The following is a 19,956-nucleotide window of genomic DNA, read 5'->3' as shown; positions in this document are numbered from 1 at the left end:
AGTCCTGCTAAAGTTCTTGCAGACATCATCTCTGCTTGGGACGTAAGATTGAAGTACTTCACACATTTTACACCGAGGAGACGTTCGTGAAGAAAATCAGGAAAACGTCAAGTCCATCCTCACCAAAGTTGCCTCAGTCCTGCTAAAGTTCTTGCAGACATCATCTCTGCTTGGGACGTAAGATGTTGATAAGGGTGCATCAGGAAGACGTCAAGTCCATCCTCACCGAAGTTGCCTTCTGCAAAAAGCTTGCACTATGTAAGAAGGTCGAACCTTACCTGGGCAGAAATAGTGTTTGGATCATGGACTGTGCGCGAATCCACCTGGATGCAAACCTGGTTAATTACCTGCGTCACGTCAAGTCCTGCTAAAGTTCTCGCACTACAACTACACCAGCGTAATATTACTTGGGATTACCAGAAACTAGACGTACTGTCAATTGAGCAAAAGGGATAGAGTGCTTGTTTACAAAAGCAGATTCGCTCTATTGAACTGTTACTAAGGATATATCTCAAATCAAACCTGCTATTTTAGTTGAAAATTATAATAAACAAGCTCTTCCCGGCAAACTTCGTCCTGCCCTTTGGGTTTCCTGACGTTTCTTGCTTGTATGCTTATTCAGCCTCCTGTGATCAAAATATGTTTTTACGCAACTATCTCCATACAATTTGCCGATGCTCCGGAATCGGTTCCAGAGTGGCCACTCAAATCCCATTTTCAAATTCCCGACTTTTTTTTCCAGACTTTTCCAAAATGCTCAAATAATACGCATTTCTTATCTAAAGAATGATTTCAAACAAAAAACATTCTATAAGAAAAGTGTAAATACAACTAAACAACAAATAAAAAAACTTCAAAAATGAAATTTCATTGTTATGATTCAGAGTAAAAACACGAAAAATTAGTTTTTGAAAAAATATCGAAAGTTCAACAATACTTATTACTTCCATGTTATTTTTTAAATTGGCAAAAGTATAGTTTTTGATACTTCGTTTCAACTGGAAATGACAAAAAGTTAAAGATAACTTAACTTAAAATTTCGTTCCTATTTTTTAAACTTCATCATCATTTTAAATCAAAGAATGATTAAAACATAATTGCTGATATTATTCATTCAAAGGATTTAGAAAATTGTCAAGGAACTCATACATTTTTTTTGCCAAGTTCCCTTCTTAATTTTATAATTTTTGATATTGTTTTTTTAATCAATGTTAATTTACCTAGTGGTCAGTATTTAACTGATTTTTTTTCAATGAAAATTCAGTTTGATATGATTTTATGTTTTCCCACCTATTATAGGCAAAATGTTCGAAGAGACAATTGATTTGAACAGTTTTGCAATAACTCTAAATTTCTTGGATTTTTTTTTGCAATTTCAATATTTTCATTATGTTTTCAAAACGTTAAAAAAGTTTTTCAATTTTGGATTTTATTCGATATTTAAGTTGTCCGAAAACTGAAAATCAAGCTTTATGAATAGTAGGTTATTTACCAATACTCACAAAAAAAGTTTACATATTTAAAATTACCTAATTAAAAAATATTTAATAAAAGTATTTATCAAAAAAAAAACCATTGCCAAACTTAAATTGGAATCTGTTTTCAAATATTCAAAATAGAATCATAACTTTAAGCTGGCCATTAGGCTCTATTTTTATATTAGTTTTTCATTAACTTTACCTCTTGTTTGATAAACAAAAAATAATAGAGATCATATGATTCATAAAAAATATTATGAAGATCTGTGTCAAAGAAGAATATTAATTAAGATTTTGAATGTCTTGAACAGCTTTTCCATACCCAAATATATTGAAATAGTGAAAAGAACCTTAAATTTAAAGTAAGTTACTAAAGCAGAATTGAGTGAATTCAACTTGAAAATTGCACAAAATAATACAAAATTATTCAATTGTTAAAAAAATAATTTTCAAACAAGTATGTTTAGAATTCCCGACTTTTTGACAAAAAATCATAAATTCCCGACTTTTTCCCGATTTTTGACCTGCCTGTTACTTTGGAACACAATTACAACAACAAACTCAACCGGCGGCGTGCCCTCCGATCAACGATGATAAAGGAAGGACTGATATTATCATTGCTAGCAAGAAATAGCGAAACAAAATTAACACCCTGTTACTTTGGAACACAATTACAACAACAAACTCAACCGGCGGCGTGCCCTCCGATCAACGATGATAAAGGAAGGACTGATATTATCATTGCTAGCAAGAAATAGCGAAACAAAATTAACACCCTGTTACTTTGGAACACAATTACAACAACAAACTCAACCGGCGGCGTGCCCTCCGATCAACGATGATAAAGGAAGGACTGATATTATCATTGCTAGCAAGAAATAGCACACATCTTTCATATGTTTATAGGACCTAATAAAAAAAAAACTCTAGAAAAGTTGATTTAATAGAGGAAAACTTCTAAAGTTATTAGAATTGAATGCGCTGCAAAAAAGTTTCGGGTTGCTGGTACGGGAATATAGGAACGATAGGAAATCGGATACGTTTCATTCACACAAAAAAAACTAAAACGGTTCATATTTACATGTCTTCAAATCAGGTTTGTTTGTTTATTTAAATTGCAGTTTTTGGTTGTGTTAATTTTGTTCATTTTGTTGTTTGTTCTCTCTCTTTCTATTCCCTTGTACTTGTTCTCTCTTGTAAACGTTCTTTTTTCTCTCTGTCTACTCGGTGCGTCTTTCTGGTCGAACTTCCCGTCGAACTGCCCATCTTACAGCTTATACACTTTTTGTTACAACTTTCGCTCATCCCTTTCCCTCTTTGCACTTTACCTTTTCTCCCTTTCGTCCCTCACCACCTGCCTAAACGCTTCGTAGCCTTTCCCTTCGCCGTCCTTTTGTTCTTCTCGTACTGCCCCTGTGTCTGTTTGTATTCTCCTTTGCGCGTTCGTTCTCATGAACGTCCGGGTGGTCGAAGTCCTTCAGCGTTCGCACCGCCTTCGCCAACCTTTTTCCTTCCTCTGTCTCCTTCTTCGCCTCCTGCAGATCAACTACGGAGGCTTCGATCAACGATGCCCTCGTATGGTACGTCGCCTCCAACATCTCGCGGTTCCGCTTCGCCTGTTCGAAGCTGTCATTGAGGCAGCGTAGTGCAGCCTGGGTTTGATCGAAGCTGTTCTTATCGAGCTGAATGAAGTTGCCGTAGGCGTTGTTAACGTTCTGGGCCAGCTTGTACTCTCTCATCAGAGCTCGCTCGTGGTTTGTCTCCCGAACGGGGAAGAAATGTAGCAAATCAGCTGGAGGCGGGTTGTGGAGACATTGCTCAAAATCAACAGGGTTCTTCGGCGCCGTCTTCTCGATCGCCATTGCCCAAAGCGTGAAGTGGATGTTCTGGGCGTCGTACTTGTGGGCGTGAATTTCTTCCAGTCGCTCTTGAATTTCACAGAGCCGCTGGTTCGATGCCGCCCCAGCTCTGTCCTTCCCTCCAGGCTTATCGAAAAGCTGCGCAACAACGGCTTTGTGAACCGTGTTGTTACTCACGTTGCTGGAGTACTTGTAGACGATGATGTCCACGGTCTGAGCGGAGCGGATTTTGTCGAGAAGGTGCGGATTCTGCACGATGTGTATCGGTTTGTATGTCACCTTGCGGTTCCCTCCGGGCAATGTGATTTCCACAAATCGACTCGCGTCGTCTAAGACGGGGAGATTCTTCGCCCAGGTAGCCTTCACCACCACCTTGCCGGCGTCGTCCTTGCTCATGGTGATAAGCACCTCCCGATCAACGTAGGTCGAAACCTTTTGCCAGAGGTCAGAAACAACGCTGTTGGCGTTATTTCCCTGGACGACGATTTTTGTTTCATCGAACTTTTGGCGCTGGTTCTTGAATTCTCTCCCGTACAAATTGCAAGAGATGTTGTAACATGCCTGGAATAAAAAAGAAAACAAAAAATAAATAAATATTCTGATTTGCACCGATAAGTTTTGAAAACACGCACCAAGCAAAACGTTTACACTTCTTGTACAGTTAGTTAGTTTTTGGAATTTTTAGACGCATATTGAAAAGATATGTTCATTTTGACATTTGAGAGTAAAAATGAACATTTGTTTTCAATATGCGTCTACAAATTCCAAAAACTAACTAACTGTACAAGAAGTGTAAACGTTTTGCTTGGTGCGTGTTTTTAAACTTATCGGTGCAAAGCAGAATATGGAACTAGTTGTGTAGTTCACATCTGTAGAGAATAAGACGGGATAATAAATATTTGCAAAAATATATTGCTGAACGCCAACGCGAGAGAATCTTTGTGTATCATGTAATGGGCCAGCAAAGCATGTGTGGTTGTATGAGTGTGAGTTCGCCGCCTAGGTTGAGTTTGTCTGCGCAACGTGCAGCGCTGGTATTGAAAAGAGAGTGCGTGGCGCTGGAGAGATGTAATGTGGGAGCCGTGAGTATGTGTGCGCTTTTGGAACAATCGTGTTGAGAGTTGAGTGACATTCGTGCGTCGGGATTTATTTTGAGTCTTCAGTCTGGTTTGGAATTTTGCAGCAGATGGTCTTTTTGACGACGAGCGCAGTTTCCATTTTCAAAATGGCTGCACGGGGATAAATTAAGAGGTCTGTTCAGTGTTTACTACAACATCCATGTTACGGAAGGGTTTTTTAAAACAAGGTTATCAAGTCACCTTCTTGGTTACTCGTCCTTGAAGCGCCGGCTGAGGCTGAGGCTGAGGCTGAGGCGTGACCGGCATCGGCGGAAGGGCTGGGGACCTGCTCCGGTGGGACTCTGCTTCCGACCCAGAAGATGACGGCGAGCGCGAGAACAGTGGTGACCTGCGATGGCGAGAACAGTGGCTGACCGGCGAGAACAGTGGTGACCTGGCCCGGGGGGTATGTCCCGGGGGCGATGATGGCGACGGCGACGGCAGACGGCTGACCGGCGATGGCGAGAAACCAGGTGATCTGGCCGGCGTACTGTACGGTACCGGTGATGCAGCGATGACCGGCGAAATTGACGCTCCGGCTTTCATCATGTACCGGATTTGGTCGTCCCGGAGCGGTGTTGCCACTTTCACATTGGACAAGATGGTTATCTGAAAACGGGTTAAAGTTTACGTGACAATTATTATGTCACCGGGTAAAAAACACTGTGATTCATGATCGAAGTTCTCATATGCCGGTAATAGAAATGGGCCAAGAAAGGGTATATTTCCCCTACGTTGAATTTGCCAGATCTTCGAGATGGTTCGAGAGTTTCCCTTTTCAAGCATTGGTTGAGAGTGAGAGGGGGGAGTTACCTGCTCTTGGTGCGCCGTGCTGTCGGGTGAACTCCGCACGGCTGGCTGGTTGGCTTGTTGTCCGAACAGCTCCTCCTCGTCGGCGGAACTCCAGTCGAGTATCTGAATGTCGGACTCGGCTTGATCGTTGGTGAGCTGAAAACGGGTTAAAGTTTGCGTGATAATTATTATATCACCGGGTAAAAAACACTTTGTGAAAGCTGTGATTCAGGATCGAAGTTCTGACATGCCGTTAATAAAAATGTGCCAAGAAAAGGTAAATTTTCCCTACGTTGCCAGATCTTCGAGATGGTTCTGAGAGTTTTGTAGGTTTGGGACAGATCAGAGAGATTGATAGTGAGGGGGGGGGGGGGGGGAGTTACCTGCTCTTGCAGCGGGACGACCGAATGAAGCCAGGACTCCTGCAGCGGCGGATTGGTCGGGCTCTGCACGAACATTATCACGGACACCGCCCGATTGGACTCCTGCTGGTCGTTGGCGGGCTGCAGAACCTGGCGACTCTGCACGGCTTGCTTTGGCTGCGGGCGCTTGGCCTGGCTTGGCTTGGCCTGATGACGCTGATTATTGGCGGGCTGCAGAACCGAACTCCGCACCGGCCCGGACTCCTGCTGGTCTTTGTCGGTCGTGGTTGCATTGGCGGGCTGCAGAACCTGGCGACTCTGCACGGCTTGCTTTGGCTGCGGGCGCTTGGCCGCTTGCATGTTTCCGTTGTGCGGTTTGAGAACCTGAGAGATGGGAAAAATTTGGCCATTAACAAGGGGGAGGCCGGGGAGGAAATGGTGGTTTTGAAGGTTACCTGATGACGCTGGTTATTAGCGGGCTGCAGAACCGAACTCCGAACTCCTCCGGTTTGGTGGATGACGGACTTGGGCGATGGATTGCCCTGCTTCGCCGCTAGCTGCGCGTACATGGACTTGTAGGGGAAGTGTTCGTCGAAGGCGGTGCCCAGGGGATAGCAACGTTTGATATCGTTGAGGTTGACGACGGCGATGGTTTGACAGGCGAACAGTTCCCTACGAATGCCATGGACCATGCAGCAGAACTTGAGATAGGACAGGTCCCAGCCGGAAAGGTAATCGACTTTGAGCTTAAGATTATCAGTCTCTCCCCCGAAGTAGAACAGCGGCACCATCTTCTGGTTGTCCCGGACGGTGTAAGGAACTACGGACCCTTTGCCGATGCGGATGAAGCCACACCTGTCGTTGAACGTACAACAGCCATTGATCTTCTTGTAGCAAAATTCCAAGAACTGGTACGACTTGTGGACTTCCGAAACCCGCACGACCGCATCGTTGACTGTGAACATTTTAAACTGGGAGTCGCAGCACATCGTGTTGATCTTGTTGAACAGTTTGCTCTCGGCCTCGGTCATGAGGAACGCCTGAACACAGGCCATGTTGCAAATATCCGGAGGCAGGTCGCTCAGAAACCTGTTGAACAGTTTCAGTTCGACAATTCGCACGGCACAGATTCGTTCCGACTGTCGTAAGATGTACGGAATTCGTATAATGCCGGCAATCGTCTCCCAACCATATTGCATGTCGATGCTAGCCGTCTGCCCGACCGCCGCCAAACCCGATGACGACTGCTGATAACTTTCGACCCCATCGTGCCCGTCCTGTTTCACCTGTGCCACCGGAACGGACATCACTCGGTTAATTTGTTTTTAAGTTTTATTTTTAGTTGAAGGCAACGCTGCTGGTCCTTGGAGGCGAACGATCGTTGCTGGAGCGCGGGCGGGATTTTGGATGATGCTGGTTCTTGGAGGTGGTGCTGGTGGTGGTCTGGTGCTGCTGTTGCGCTTAACGGCGTGCTTGTTACTGGTGCGATTTAATCTGTTGAAGAGTTTCAACAAAATTTTCATCAAAATATCTGAGATCCGGCCTTTAATAAGTGTAAAATTATTGTAAGATCAACATGTAACACTTAAGTTCTCATAACTTTTCATAGGGTTGCAAGATCTTCGATGATTTAGGTTCATTTGAAAGGTCTTTCAATTATCTAACAAACGATGGGTCGCATGATGAACCCGGACACCATTTTCATTGAAATATCCAAGATCCGGCCTCCAAAAAGTGTATAAATAATACACAAGTGCTAATAACTTTTGATAGGGTTGTCAGATCTTCTTTGGACTCGTTAGAAAGGGACCATCCACAAACCACGTGGATACTTTCTCGGAAATCTTAACCCCCCCCCCCCCCTTATCGTCGAAAATGACCAACTCACCCCCCCCCCCCCACACCCCACGCAAGTTGTCCTGGATTTGAATGTATTTATAAAACAAACATAGCCGCAAAATGGCCGATCTGGAATGTTGCCATCCAGAGCCTTACTGAAAAGATATAGCACAACGGGTTTTCTTACAAAAAAACACCCTTTTTATAATCTTAAGCGATATTCACACTTCGAAAGGAACCGGTCAAGGAGAACTTTAAATCGGCAGCAGCGGCAGCGAGAGCAAGCCAGAGAGATTAAAGAAAAGCCCCAAGAAATCGATCCCTTCCCTTTGTTATGCTGTTCGTAAAGGTGTTTCGGATGGAATGAGACAAAAACGGTCCAAATCGGTGGATTTTTTCGGTGCACGGACTTCTGAGTCGATAGGTAAAAAAAAAACACTCGTTTTCCCATTTTTTCGGACACACACACTCTTTTTTTTCGTTTCTTCTTTTTTCACTTTTCACTTTTTTTTTTTTCACGGGCAATTTCACTCCCGCCGGCAAACACTCACCTTTCCTCGTCAGCTACTAGTTTTGTAATGGCGCCCGACGCTGCGAAACTGTACGATGTTTACAATGCCTTATCGGCATTTCTGTTTTGCAGTTAGCGGCATTGTTGGGATGTGAGCCGGTATAAGGGAGCGTTCTTTTATTACGTAACGCAGTTAGCGGGGGAGAGGATTACAAATGTTACGAAAATTGTGATAAAAAATTATGTAACGTAACGCAAAATTTTCATATAAGCACTCATAAAAATTTGCAAAACAAACATTGTGTTACGCGTTGCAGGGGTAGGTGGGGATCGCTCATCTGTTACGATTTGTTACGAAGGGGGGGGGGGGGGGGGAGAGGGATGGAGGAAAAAAATCCAAAATTTTGCGTTACGTAATCAAAGAACGCTCCCTAATATCGGTAATGTATTGCGGTGCGCATGTATTGCGTGTACGTACACGAAAAGAAGTGAGGTTAAATTTTGTACCGGCCAGCAAATCAAATGGTGTGCTAGTGTGCGTGGAAGCAGGCTTAGATAGCTCTATATTTTTTTTCGCAGAAAGGGAGCGTTCACTGACTATTTAACTAAAAATCGAACTTTTTCATACGTTATTGTAGTTGAACTGAAAAAAAAAATATAGGGAGGAGCGATTTTATGTTTGAGAGCAAGTCCACGAACAGGGCACACAAACAGATAATTTTGGGTTGCCATTTCAGTAAAATAAGTAATCATCAAATTTGCTGAAATTCGGTAATAAACAAAAACCAGGGCCCCGGCGATGGCCTGATATAAGCTACCGAACAACTTTGTCAACATGGCGTCGTTTGTTTTGATTGTATTCTTGCACTGATAAGTTTAAAAACACGCACCAAGCAAAACGTTAGTTAGTTGGATTTTTTAGATGCCTGTTGGAGAGAAATGTTCATTTTTCTTTGCTGTGTTTTTAAACTTAGCAGTGCAAAGCAGAGTAACCACATGTTTTTTAGGTTTGTACGATTGATGAAATCCAGAGTTTTTTTTTTTAAAAGGTCCTATAACCTATTGTCTTTCATATGTTTATAGGACCTAATCAAAAAAAAGTCGAGAAATACACTCAACCCCCGGTGGTTGGTAACTTTTTCGTTTGACACTTTTTTAGACTTTGACCAACGGGGTAGGTTGGTCAAAGTCAAACTAAAAAGTGACGAACTGTCATTTTTTACACTACGCTCACGCACACTATCAAAACAAACGTTTGATAGTATGTGTGAACTCCGTGTAAAAGCGGTGTCAAACTAAAAAATTACCCCTTTCGTTAAACAAAAGTTGGTGGGTGTAAATGAATTGATAACAGTTAAAATATTGCTTATTGCGAGATAAAATCACGTTTCTTCATCGCTGTGAATGACAGGAGATTATTGCCGCCTAACTACCGCAGTGTAAAAATCAGCAAGTTGAACTGAAATTCTGCGTTGATTTGGCTGTCAACTTGATTTGTTTTGAATATTTTTCAAAAAGTCAGCTGAAAACTCAAGGCAACCATGGACAACAGCCAAAAATTTGTTCTGCGGTTGTCATGCGGCTGTCATGCGACCATTATCTTGCGGTCATATCACCGCGCGTGAACTCTAATTATTAACGCCCGCAGTAATAAAATTTTGATAACTGAAACACCAGCAAAAAAGCAAAGCAATCCACTTTAACGACCCCCGGGTCTTTTGTGGGCTCTGCAAGTTTCTGCTCATTTCTAGGCAAGTTTCTGCTCTTTTTACGCAAACACCAGCAATGATTGCTGAGATTTCAGCAAATGATCTCTCAAACTGCCACAAGAAAATTACTGAATTTTCAGCAAAATAATTAGACGTTTCTTTTGCTGAAATTTCAGTTGTTTTGAAAACCATTTGACTGAAACTTCAGTAAATCATCTTTCAAAGTGACAAATATCAGTTCACTGAGAATTCAGTAAAATCAAAATTAGTGAATCATTTACTGAAATTTTAGTAGATGAAAATTAAGTAAAACTTTACTGAATTTCATCAAAAAAAATTCCAATGAAATTTCAGTACACTCAAACCCTGATGGTTTGACACCAACTGTTGTCAAACAATCGGGGTCACGTTTCAGTTTGAACCCTTTTTCCACGGAGTTCACACACACTATCAAACGTGACCGATGATTTACTGAAATTTCAGTAAAATGGTTGTCAAAACAACTGAAATTTCAGCAAAAGAAACGTCAAATTATTTTGCTGAAAATTCAGGGGTTGTTTGTACATATAAAACTAGCATCTGGTCAAAATATGAGCACGGGAACGTGGGGCAAATCAGGACACAAAGTTTTAGGATTAGGATTTGGATTTTCGTGAATTCCTTTAAATTTTGCTCGAAACTAAGCAGTTTTTAGTAAAGTTCCTTAAACTTACATTATTCTGTTATTGTTTTGTTGTGAAATCGCTAGTGGACATGGTTGAATTCAGATTTCGAACCCAACATTATTTTGGCGAAATTAACAATTACCAGCATCGTTTTGAATTACGTAACGCAAAAATTTGGATTTTTTACCCCCCCCCCACCCTCCCCCCCTTCGCAACAAATCGTAGCAGATGAGCGATCCCCCCTACCCCCCTGTACACAGATGCCAACACCCTCTCCCCCCTAACTGCGTTACGTAATAAAAGAACGCTCCCAAAAGATTCATGTACAAATACCCCCTTGAAATTGTGAATTCATAGAATTTTTCCACTATAGGAAAGGAAAGGGATTGATAACGTACGCTAGTTATTTACATATTACTTTTTTTGATTATTTTCTCCAAAAATCTTTATCGTCGATTACAAAATCTTCTAACAAATCCAAAGGTAAAATTCAAATTCAAATCGGAGAATCCAACTCCAACTGTCAAACTCAACTGTCAACTGTCAAACGCAGGAAATTCACCACACCCACTTCAGCCAACGTCTGTGTATAGAAGCCGAATTGTCTGTGTATAGGTAGAGTAGTCTCGCAGGTAGGGTATTCTGCTTTGCACTGCTAAGTTTTAAAACACGCATCAAGCAAATGTGTTCATCGCAAATGCAAATGTGTTCATCGCTCGTGTTTGTACCCTACCTGCGAGACTACTCTACCTATACACAGACAATTCGGCTTCTATACACAGACGTTGGCTGAAGTGGGTGTGGTGAATTTCCTGCGTTTGACAGTTGACAGTTGAGTTTGACAGTTGGAGTTGGATTCTCCGATTTGAATTTGAATTTTACCTTTGGATTTGTTAGAAGATTTTGTAATCGACGATAAAGATTTTTGGAGAAAATAATCAAAAAAAGTAATATGTAAATAACTAGCGTACGTTATCAATCCCTTTCCTTTCCTATAGTGGAAAAATTCTATGAATTCACAATTTCAAGGGGGTATTTGTACATGAATCTTTTGGGAGCGTTCTTTTATTACGTAACGCAGTTAGGGGGGAGAGTGTTGGCATCTGTGTACAAGGGGGTAGGGGGGATCGCTCATCTGCAACGATTTGTTGCGAAGGGGGGAGGGTGGGGGGGGGGGTAAAAAATCCAAATTTTTGCGTTACGTAATTCAAAACGATGCTGGTAATTGTTAATTTCGCCAAAATAATGTTGGGTTCGAAATCTGAATTCAACCATGTCCACTAGCGATTTCACAACAAAACAATAACAGAATAATGTAAGTTTAAGGAACTTTACTAAAAACTGCTTAGTTTCGAGCAAAATTTAAAGGAATTCACGAAAATCCAAATCCTAATCCTAAAACTTTGTGTCCTGATTTGCCCCACGTTCCCGTGCTCATATTTTGACCAGATGCTAGTTTTATATGTACAAACAACCCCTGAATTTTCAGCAAAATAATTTGACGTTTCTTTTGCTGAAATTTCAGTTGTTTTGACAACCATTTTACTGAAATTTCAGTAAATCATCGGTCACGTTTGATAGTGTGTGTGAACTCCGTGGAAAAAGGGTTCAAACTGAAACGTGACCCCGATTGTTTGACAACAGTTGGTGTCAAACCATCAGGGTTTGAGTGTACTGAAATTTCATTGGAATTTTTTTTGATGAAATTCAGTAAAGTTTTACTTAATTTTCATCTACTAAAATTTCAGTAAATGATTCACTAATTTTGATTTTACTGAATTCTCAGTGAACTGATATTTGTCACTTTGAAAGATGATTTACTGAAGTTTCAGTCAAATGGTTTTCAAAACAACTGAAATTTCAGCAAAAGAAACGTCTAATTATTTTGCTGAAAATTCAGTAATTTTCTTGTGGCAGTTTGAGAGATCATTTGCTGAAATCTCAGCAATCATTGCTGGTGTTTGCGTAAAAAGAGCAGAAACTTGCCTAGAAATGAGCAGAAACTTGCAGAGCCCACAAAAGACCCGGGGGTCGTTAAAGTGGATTGCTTTGCTTTTTTGCTGGTGTTTCAGTTATCAAAATTTTATTACTGCGGGCGTTAATAATTAGAGTTCACGCGCGGTGATATGACCGCAAGATAATGGTCGCATGACAGCCGCATGACAACCGCAGAACAAATTTTTGGCTGTTGTCCATGGTTGCCTTGAGTTTTCAGCTGACTTTTTGAAAAATATTCAAAACAAATCAAGTTGACAGCCAAATCAACGCAGAATTTCAGTTCAACTTGCTGATTTTTACACTGCGGTAGTTAGGCGGCAATAATCTCCTGTCATTCACAGCGATGAAGAAACGTGATTTTATCTCGCAATAAGCAATATTTTAACTGTTATCAATTCATTTACACCCACCAACTTTTGTTTAACGAAAGGGGTAATTTTTTAGTTTGACACCGCTTTTACACGGAGTTCACACATACTATCAAACGTTTGTTTTGATAGTGTGCGTGAGCGTAGTGTAAAAAATGACAGTTCGTCACTTTTTAGTTTGACTTTGACCAACCTACCCCGTTGGTCAAAGTCTAAAAAAGTGTCAAACGAAAAAGTTACCAACCACCGGGGGTTGAGTGTATTTCTCGACTTTTTTTTGATTAGGTCCTATAAACATATGAAAGACAATAGGTTATAGGACCTTTTAAAAAAAAAAACTCTGGATTTCATCAATCGTACAAACCTAAAAAACATGTGGTTACTCTGCTTTGCACTGCTAAGTTTAAAAACACAGCAAAGAAAAATGAACATTTCTCTCCAACAGGCATCTAAAAAATCCAACTAACTAACGTTTTGCTTGGTGCGTGTTTTTAAACTTATCAGTGCAAGAATACAATCAAAACAAACGACGCCATGTTGACAAAGTTGTTCGGTAGCTTATATCAGGCCATCGCCGGGGCCCTGGTTTTTGTTTATTACCGAATTTCAGCAAATTTGATGATTACTTATTTTACTGAAATGGCAACCCAAAATTATCTGTTTGTGTGCCCTGTTCGTGGACTTGCTCTCAAACATAAAATCGCTCCTCCCTATATTTTTTTTTTCAGTTCAACTACAATAACGTATGAAAAAGTTCGATTTTTAGTTAAATAGTCAGTGAACGCTCCCTTTCTGCGAAAAAAAATATAGAGCTATCTAAGCCTGCTTCCACGCACACTAGCACACCATTTGATTTGCTGGCCGGTACAAAATTTAACCTCACTTCTTTTCGTGTACGTACACGCAATACATGCGCACCGCAATACATTACCGATATTAGGGAGCGTTCTTTGATTACGTAACGCAAAATTTTGGATTTTTTTCCTCCATCCCTCTCCCCCCCCCCCCCCCCTTCGTAACAAATCGTAACAGATGAGCGATCCCCACCTACCCCTGCAACGCGTAACACAATGTTTGTTTTGCAAATTTTTATGAGTGCTTATATGAAAATTTTGCGTTACGTTACATAATTTTTTATCACAATTTTCGTAACATTTGTAATCCTCTCCCCCGCTAACTGCGTTACGTAATAAAAGAACGCTCCCTTATACCGGCTCACATCCCAACAATGCCGCTAACTGCAAAACAGAAATGCCGATAAGGCATTGTAAACATCGTACAGTTTCGCAGCGTCGGGCGCCATTACAAAACTAGTAGCTGACGAGGAAAGGTGAGTGTTTGCCGGCGGGAGTGAAATTGCCCGTGAAAAAAAAAAAAGTGAAAAGTGAAAAAAGAAGAAACGAAAAAAAAGAGTGTGTGTGTCCGAAAAAATGGGAAAACGAGTGTTTTTTTTTTACCTATCGACTCAGAAGTCCGTGCACCGAAAAAATCCACCGATTTGGACCGTTTTTGTCTCATTCCATCCGAAACACCTTTACGAACAGCATAACAAAGGGAAGGGATCGATTTCTTGGGGCTTTTCTTTAATCTCTCTGGCTTGCTCTCGCTGCCGCTGCTGCCGATTTAAAGTTCTCCTTGACCGGTTCCTTTCGAAGTGTGAATATCGCTTAAGATTATAAAAAGGGTGTTTTTTGTAAGAAAACCCGTTGTGCTATATCTTTTCAGTAAGGCTCTGGATGGCAACATTCCAGATCGGCCATTTTGCGGCTATGTTTGTTTTATAAATACATTCAAATCCAGGACAACTTGCGTGGGGTGTGGGGGGGGGGGGGGTGAGTTGGTCATTTTCGACGATAAGGGGGGGGGGGGGGTTAAGATTTCCGAGAAAGTATCCACGTGGTTTGTGGATGGTCCCTTTCTAACGAGTCCAAAGAAGATCTGACAACCCTATCAAAAGTTATTAGCACTTGTGTATTATTTATACACTTTTTGGAGGCCGGATCTTGGATATTTCAATGAAAATGGTGTCCGGGTTCATCATGCGACCCATCGTTTGTTAGATAATTGAAAGACCTTTCAAATGAACCTAAATCATCGAAGATCTTGCAACCCTATGAAAAGTTATGAGAACTTAAGTGTTACATGTTGATCTTACAATAATTTTACACTTATTAAAGGCCGGATCTCAGATATTTTGATGAAAATTTTGTTGAAACTCTTCAACAGATTAAATCGCACCAGTAACAAGCACGCCGTTAAGCGCAACAGCAGCACCAGACCACCACCAGCACCACCTCCAAGAACCAGCATCATCCAAAATCCCGCCCGCGCTCCAGCAACGATCGTTCGCCTCCAAGGACCAGCAGCGTTGCCTTCAACTAAAAATAAAACTTAAAAACAAATTAACCGAGTGATGTCCGTTCCGGTGGCACAGGTGAAACAGGACGGGCACGATGGGGTCGAAAGTTATCAGCAGTCGTCATCGGGTTTGGCGGCGGTCGGGCAGACGGCTAGCATCGACATGCAATATGGTTGGGAGACGATTGCCGGCATTATACGAATTCCGTACATCTTACGACAGTCGGAACGAATCTGTGCCGTGCGAATTGTCGAACTGAAACTGTTCAACAGGTTTCTGAGCGACCTGCCTCCGGATATTTGCAACATGGCCTGTGTTCAGGCGTTCCTCATGACCGAGGCCGAGAGCAAACTGTTCAACAAGATCAACACGATGTGCTGCGACTCCCAGTTTAAAATGTTCACAGTCAACGATGCGGTCGTGCGGGTTTCGGAAGTCCACAAGTCGTACCAGTTCTTGGAATTTTGCTACAAGAAGATCAATGGCTGTTGTACGTTCAACGACAGGTGTGGCTTCATCCGCATCGGCAAAGGGTCCGTAGTTCCTTACACCGTCCGGGACAACCAGAAGATGGTGCCGCTGTTCTACTTCGGGGGAGAGACTGATAATCTTAAGCTCAAAGTCGATTACCTTTCCGGCTGGGACCTGTCCTATCTCAAGTTCTGCTGCATGGTCCATGGCATTCGTAGGGAACTGTTCGCCTGTCAAACCATCGCCGTCGTCAACCTCAACGATATCAAACGTTGCTATCCCCTGGGCACCGCCTTCGACGAACACTTCCCCTACAAGTCCATGTACGCGCAGCTAGCGGCGAAGCAGGGCAATCCATCGCCCAAGTCCGTCATCCACCAAACCGGAGGAGTTCGGAGTTCGGTTCTGCAGCCCGCTAATAACCAGCGTCATCAGGTAACCTTCAAAACCACCATTTCCTCCCCGGCCTCCCCCTTGTTAATGGCCAAATTTTTCCCATCTCTCAGGTTCTCAAACCGCACAACGGAAACATGCAAGCGGCCAAGCGCCCGCAGCCAAAGCAAGCCGTGCAGAGTCGCCAGGTTCTGCAGCCCGCCAATGCAACCACGACCGACAAAGACCAGCAGGAGTCCGGGCCGGTGCGGAGTTCGGTTCTGCAGCCCGCCAATAATCAGCGTCATCAGGCCAAGCCAAGCCAGGCCAAGCGCCCGCAGCCAAAGCAAGCCGTGCAGAGTCGCCAGGTTCTGCAGCCCGCCAACGACCAGCAGGAGTCCAATCGGGCGGTGTCCGTGATAATGTTCGTGCAGAGCCCGACCAATCCGCCGCTGCAGGAGTCCTGGCTTCATTCGGTCGTCCCGCTGCAAGAGCAGGTAACCCCCCCCCCCCCCCCCCCTCACTATCAATCTCTCTGATCTGTCCCAAACCTACAAAACTCTCAGAACCATCTCGAAGATCTGGCAACGTAGGGAAAATTTACCTTTTCTTGGCACATTTTTATTAACGGCATGTCAGAACTTCGATCCTGAATCACAGCTTTCACAAAGTGTTTTTTACCCGGTGATATAATAATTATCACGCAAACTTTAACCCGTTTTCAGCTCACCAACGATCAAGCCGAGTCCGACATTCAGATACTCGACTGGAGTTCCGCCGACGAGGAGGAGCTGTTCGGACAACAAGCCAACCAGCCAGCCGTGCGGAGTTCACCCGACAGCACGGCGCACCAAGAGCAGGTAACTCCCCCCTCTCACTCTCAACCAATGCTTGAAAAGGGAAACTCTCGAACCATCTCGAAGATCTGGCAAATTCAACGTAGGGGAAATATACCCTTTCTTGGCCCATTTCTATTACCGGCATATGAGAACTTCGATCATGAATCACAGTGTTTTTTACCCGGTGACATAATAATTGTCACGTAAACTTTAACCCGTTTTCAGATAACCATCTTGTCCAATGTGAAAGTGGCAACACCGCTCCGGGACGACCAAATCCGGTACATGATGAAAGCCGGAGCGTCAATTTCGCCGGTCATCGCTGCATCACCGGTACCGTACAGTACGCCGGCCAGATCACCTGGTTTCTCGCCATCGCCGGTCAGCCGTCTGCCGTCGCCGTCGCCATCATCGCCCCCGGGACATACCCCCCGGGCCAGGTCACCACTGTTCTCGCCGGTCAGCCACTGTTCTCGCCATCGCAGGTCACCACTGTTCTCGCGCTCGCCGTCATCTTCTGGGTCGGAAGCAGAGTCCCACCGGAGCAGGTCCCCAGCCCTTCCGCCGATGCCGGTCACGCCTCAGCCTCAGCCTCAGCCTCAGCCGGCGCTTCAAGGACGAGTAACCAAGAAGGTGACTTGATAACCTTGTTTTAAAAAACCCTTCCGTAACATGGATGTTGTAGTAAACACTGAACAGACCTCTTAATTTATCCCCGTGCAGCCATTTTGAAAATGGAAACTGCGCTCGTCGTCAAAAAGACCATCTGCTGCAAAATTCCAAACCAGACTGAAGACTCAAAATAAATCCCGACGCACGAATGTCACTCAACTCTCAACACGATTGTTCCAAAAGCGCACACATACTCACGGCTCCCACATTACATCTCTCCAGCGCCACGCACTCTCTTTTCAATACCAGCGCTGCACGTTGCGCAGACAAACTCAACCTAGGCGGCGAACTCACACTCATACAACCACACATGCTTTGCTGGCCCATTACATGATACACAAAGATTCTCTCGCGTTGGCGTTCAGCAATATATTTTTGCAAATATTTATTATCCCGTCTTATTCTCTACAGATGTGAACTACACAACTAGTTCCATATTCTGCTTTGCACCGATAAGTTTAAAAACACGCACCAAGCAAAACGTTTACACTTCTTGTACAGTTAGTTAGTTTTTGGAATTTGTAGACGCATATTGAAAACAAATGTTCATTTTTACTCTCAAATGTCAAAATGAACATATCTTTTCAATATGCGTCTAAAAATTCCAAAAACTAACTAACTGTACAAGAAGTGTAAACGTTTTGCTTGGTGCGTGTTTTCAAAACTTATCGGTGCAAATCAGAATATTTATTTATTTTTTGTTTTCTTTTTTATTCCAGGCATGTTACAACATCTCTTGCAATTTGTACGGGAGAGAATTCAAGAACCAGCGCCAAAAGTTCGATGAAACAAAAATCGTCGTCCAGGGAAATAACGCCAACAGCGTTGTTTCTGACCTCTGGCAAAAGGTTTCGACCTACGTTGATCGGGAGGTGCTTATCACCATGAGCAAGGACGACGCCGGCAAGGTGGTGGTGAAGGCTACCTGGGCGAAGAATCTCCCCGTCTTAGACGACGCGAGTCGATTTGTGGAAATCACATTGCCCGGAGGGAACCGCAAGGTGACATACAAACCGATACACATCGTGCAGAATCCGCACCTTCTCGACAAAATCCGCTCCGCTCAGACCGTGGACATCATCGTCTACAAGTACTCCAGCAACGTGAGTAACAACACGGTTCACAAAGCCGTTGTTGCGCAGCTTTTCGATAAGCCTGGAGGGAAGGACAGAGCTGGGGCGGCATCGAACCAGCGGCTCTGTGAAATTCAAGAGCGACTGGAAGAAATTCACGCCCACAAGTACGACGCCCAGAACATCCACTTCACGCTTTGGGCAATGGCGATCGAGAAGACGGCGCCGAAGAACCCTGTTGATTTTGAGCAATGTCTCCACAACCCGCCTCCAGCTGATTTGCTACATTTCTTCCCCGTTCGGGAGACAAACCACGAGCGAGCTCTGATGAGAGAGTACAAGCTGGCCCAGAACGTTAACAACGCCTACGGCAACTTCATTCAGCTCGATAAGAACAGCTTCGATCAAACCCAGGCTGCACTACGCTGCCTCAATGACAGCTTCGAACAGGCGAAGCGGAACCGCGAGATGTTGGAGGCGACGTACCATACGAGGGCATCGTTGATCGAAGCCTCCGTAGTTGATCTGCAGGAGGCGAAGAAGGAGACAGAGGAAGGAAAAAGGTTGGCGAAGGCGGTGCGAACGCTGAAGGACTTCGACCACCCGGACGTTCATGAGAACGAACGCGCAAAGGAGAATACAAACAGACACAGGGGCAGTACGAGAAGAACAAAAGGACGGCGAAGGGAAAGGCTACGAAGCGTTTAGGCAGGTGGTGAGGGACGAAAGGGAGAAAAGGTAAAGTGCAAAGAGGGAAAGGGATGAGCGAAAGTTGTAACAAAAAGTGTATAAGCTGTAAGATGGGCAGTTCGACGGGAAGTTCGACCAGAAAGACGCACCGAGTAGACAGAGAGAAAAAAGAACGTTTACAAGAGAGAACAAGTACAAGGGAATAGAAAGAGAGAGAACAAACAACAAAATGAACAAAATTAACACAACCAAAAACTGCAATTTAAATAAACAAACAAACCTGATTTGAAGACATGTAAATATGAACCGTTTTAGTTTTTTTTGTGTGAATGAAACGTATCCGATTTCCTATCGTTCCTATATTCCCGTACCAGCAACCCGAAACTTTTTTGCAGCGCATTCAATTCTAATAACTTTAGAAGTTTTCCTCTATTAAATCAACTTTTCTAGAGTTTTTTTTTTATTAGGTCCTATAAACATATGAAAGATGTGTGCTATTTCTTGCTAGCAATGATAATATCAGTCCTTCCTTTATCATCGTTGATCGGAGGGCACGCCGCCGGTTGAGTTTGTTGTTGTAATTGTGTTCCAAAGTAACAGGGTGTTAATTTTGTTTCGCTATTTCTTGCTAGCAATGATAATATCAGTCCTTCCTTTATCATCGTTGATCGGAGGGCACGCCGCCGGTTGAGTTTGTTGTTGTAATTGTGTTCCAAAGTAACAGGGTGTTAATTTTGTTTCGCTATTTCTTGCTAGCAATGATAATATCAGTCCTTCCTTT

General features: G+C 43.2%; 2 protein-coding genes across 2 annotated transcripts; one reads left to right on the top strand and one right to left on the bottom strand.

The window, feature by feature from the left end:
• Positions 1 to 2,548: 2,548 nt before the first annotated feature.
• On the bottom strand, positions 2,549 to 7,471 carry LOC120431475 (uncharacterized). Its single transcript, XM_039596589.2, has 5 exons — positions 6,065 to 7,471; positions 5,631 to 5,993; positions 5,269 to 5,403; positions 4,657 to 5,064; positions 2,549 to 3,898 (listed from the first exon to the last, which is right to left on the bottom strand). Exons 1-5 carry the CDS (start codon positions 6,914 to 6,916, stop codon positions 2,837 to 2,839), a joined length of 2,820 nt encoding a protein of 939 aa, XP_039452523.1. The 5' UTR covers positions 6,917 to 7,471; the 3' UTR covers positions 2,549 to 2,836.
• Positions 7,472 to 14,556: 7,085 nt separating this feature from the next.
• LOC120431474 (uncharacterized) lies at positions 14,557 to 19,481 on the top strand. The gene is made up of 5 exons (XM_039596588.2): positions 14,557 to 15,964; positions 16,036 to 16,398; positions 16,627 to 16,761; positions 16,966 to 17,373; positions 18,132 to 19,481. The coding sequence occupies exons 1-5, from the start codon at positions 15,113 to 15,115 to the stop codon at positions 19,191 to 19,193; spliced, it is 2,820 nt and encodes a 939-aa protein (XP_039452522.1). The 5' UTR covers positions 14,557 to 15,112; the 3' UTR covers positions 19,194 to 19,481.
• The last annotated feature ends 475 nt before the right edge of the window (positions 19,482 to 19,956 follow it).

The sequence above is a fragment of the Culex pipiens genome, unplaced genomic scaffold, assembly GCF_016801865.2.
Source record: "Culex pipiens pallens isolate TS unplaced genomic scaffold, TS_CPP_V2 Cpp_Un0034, whole genome shotgun sequence".
Lineage (NCBI taxonomy): Eukaryota > Metazoa > Arthropoda > Insecta > Diptera > Culicidae > Culex > Culex pipiens.
The sequence above is the reverse complement of the archived record's forward strand: the minus strand, read 5'-3'. Positions and strand labels throughout refer to the sequence as shown.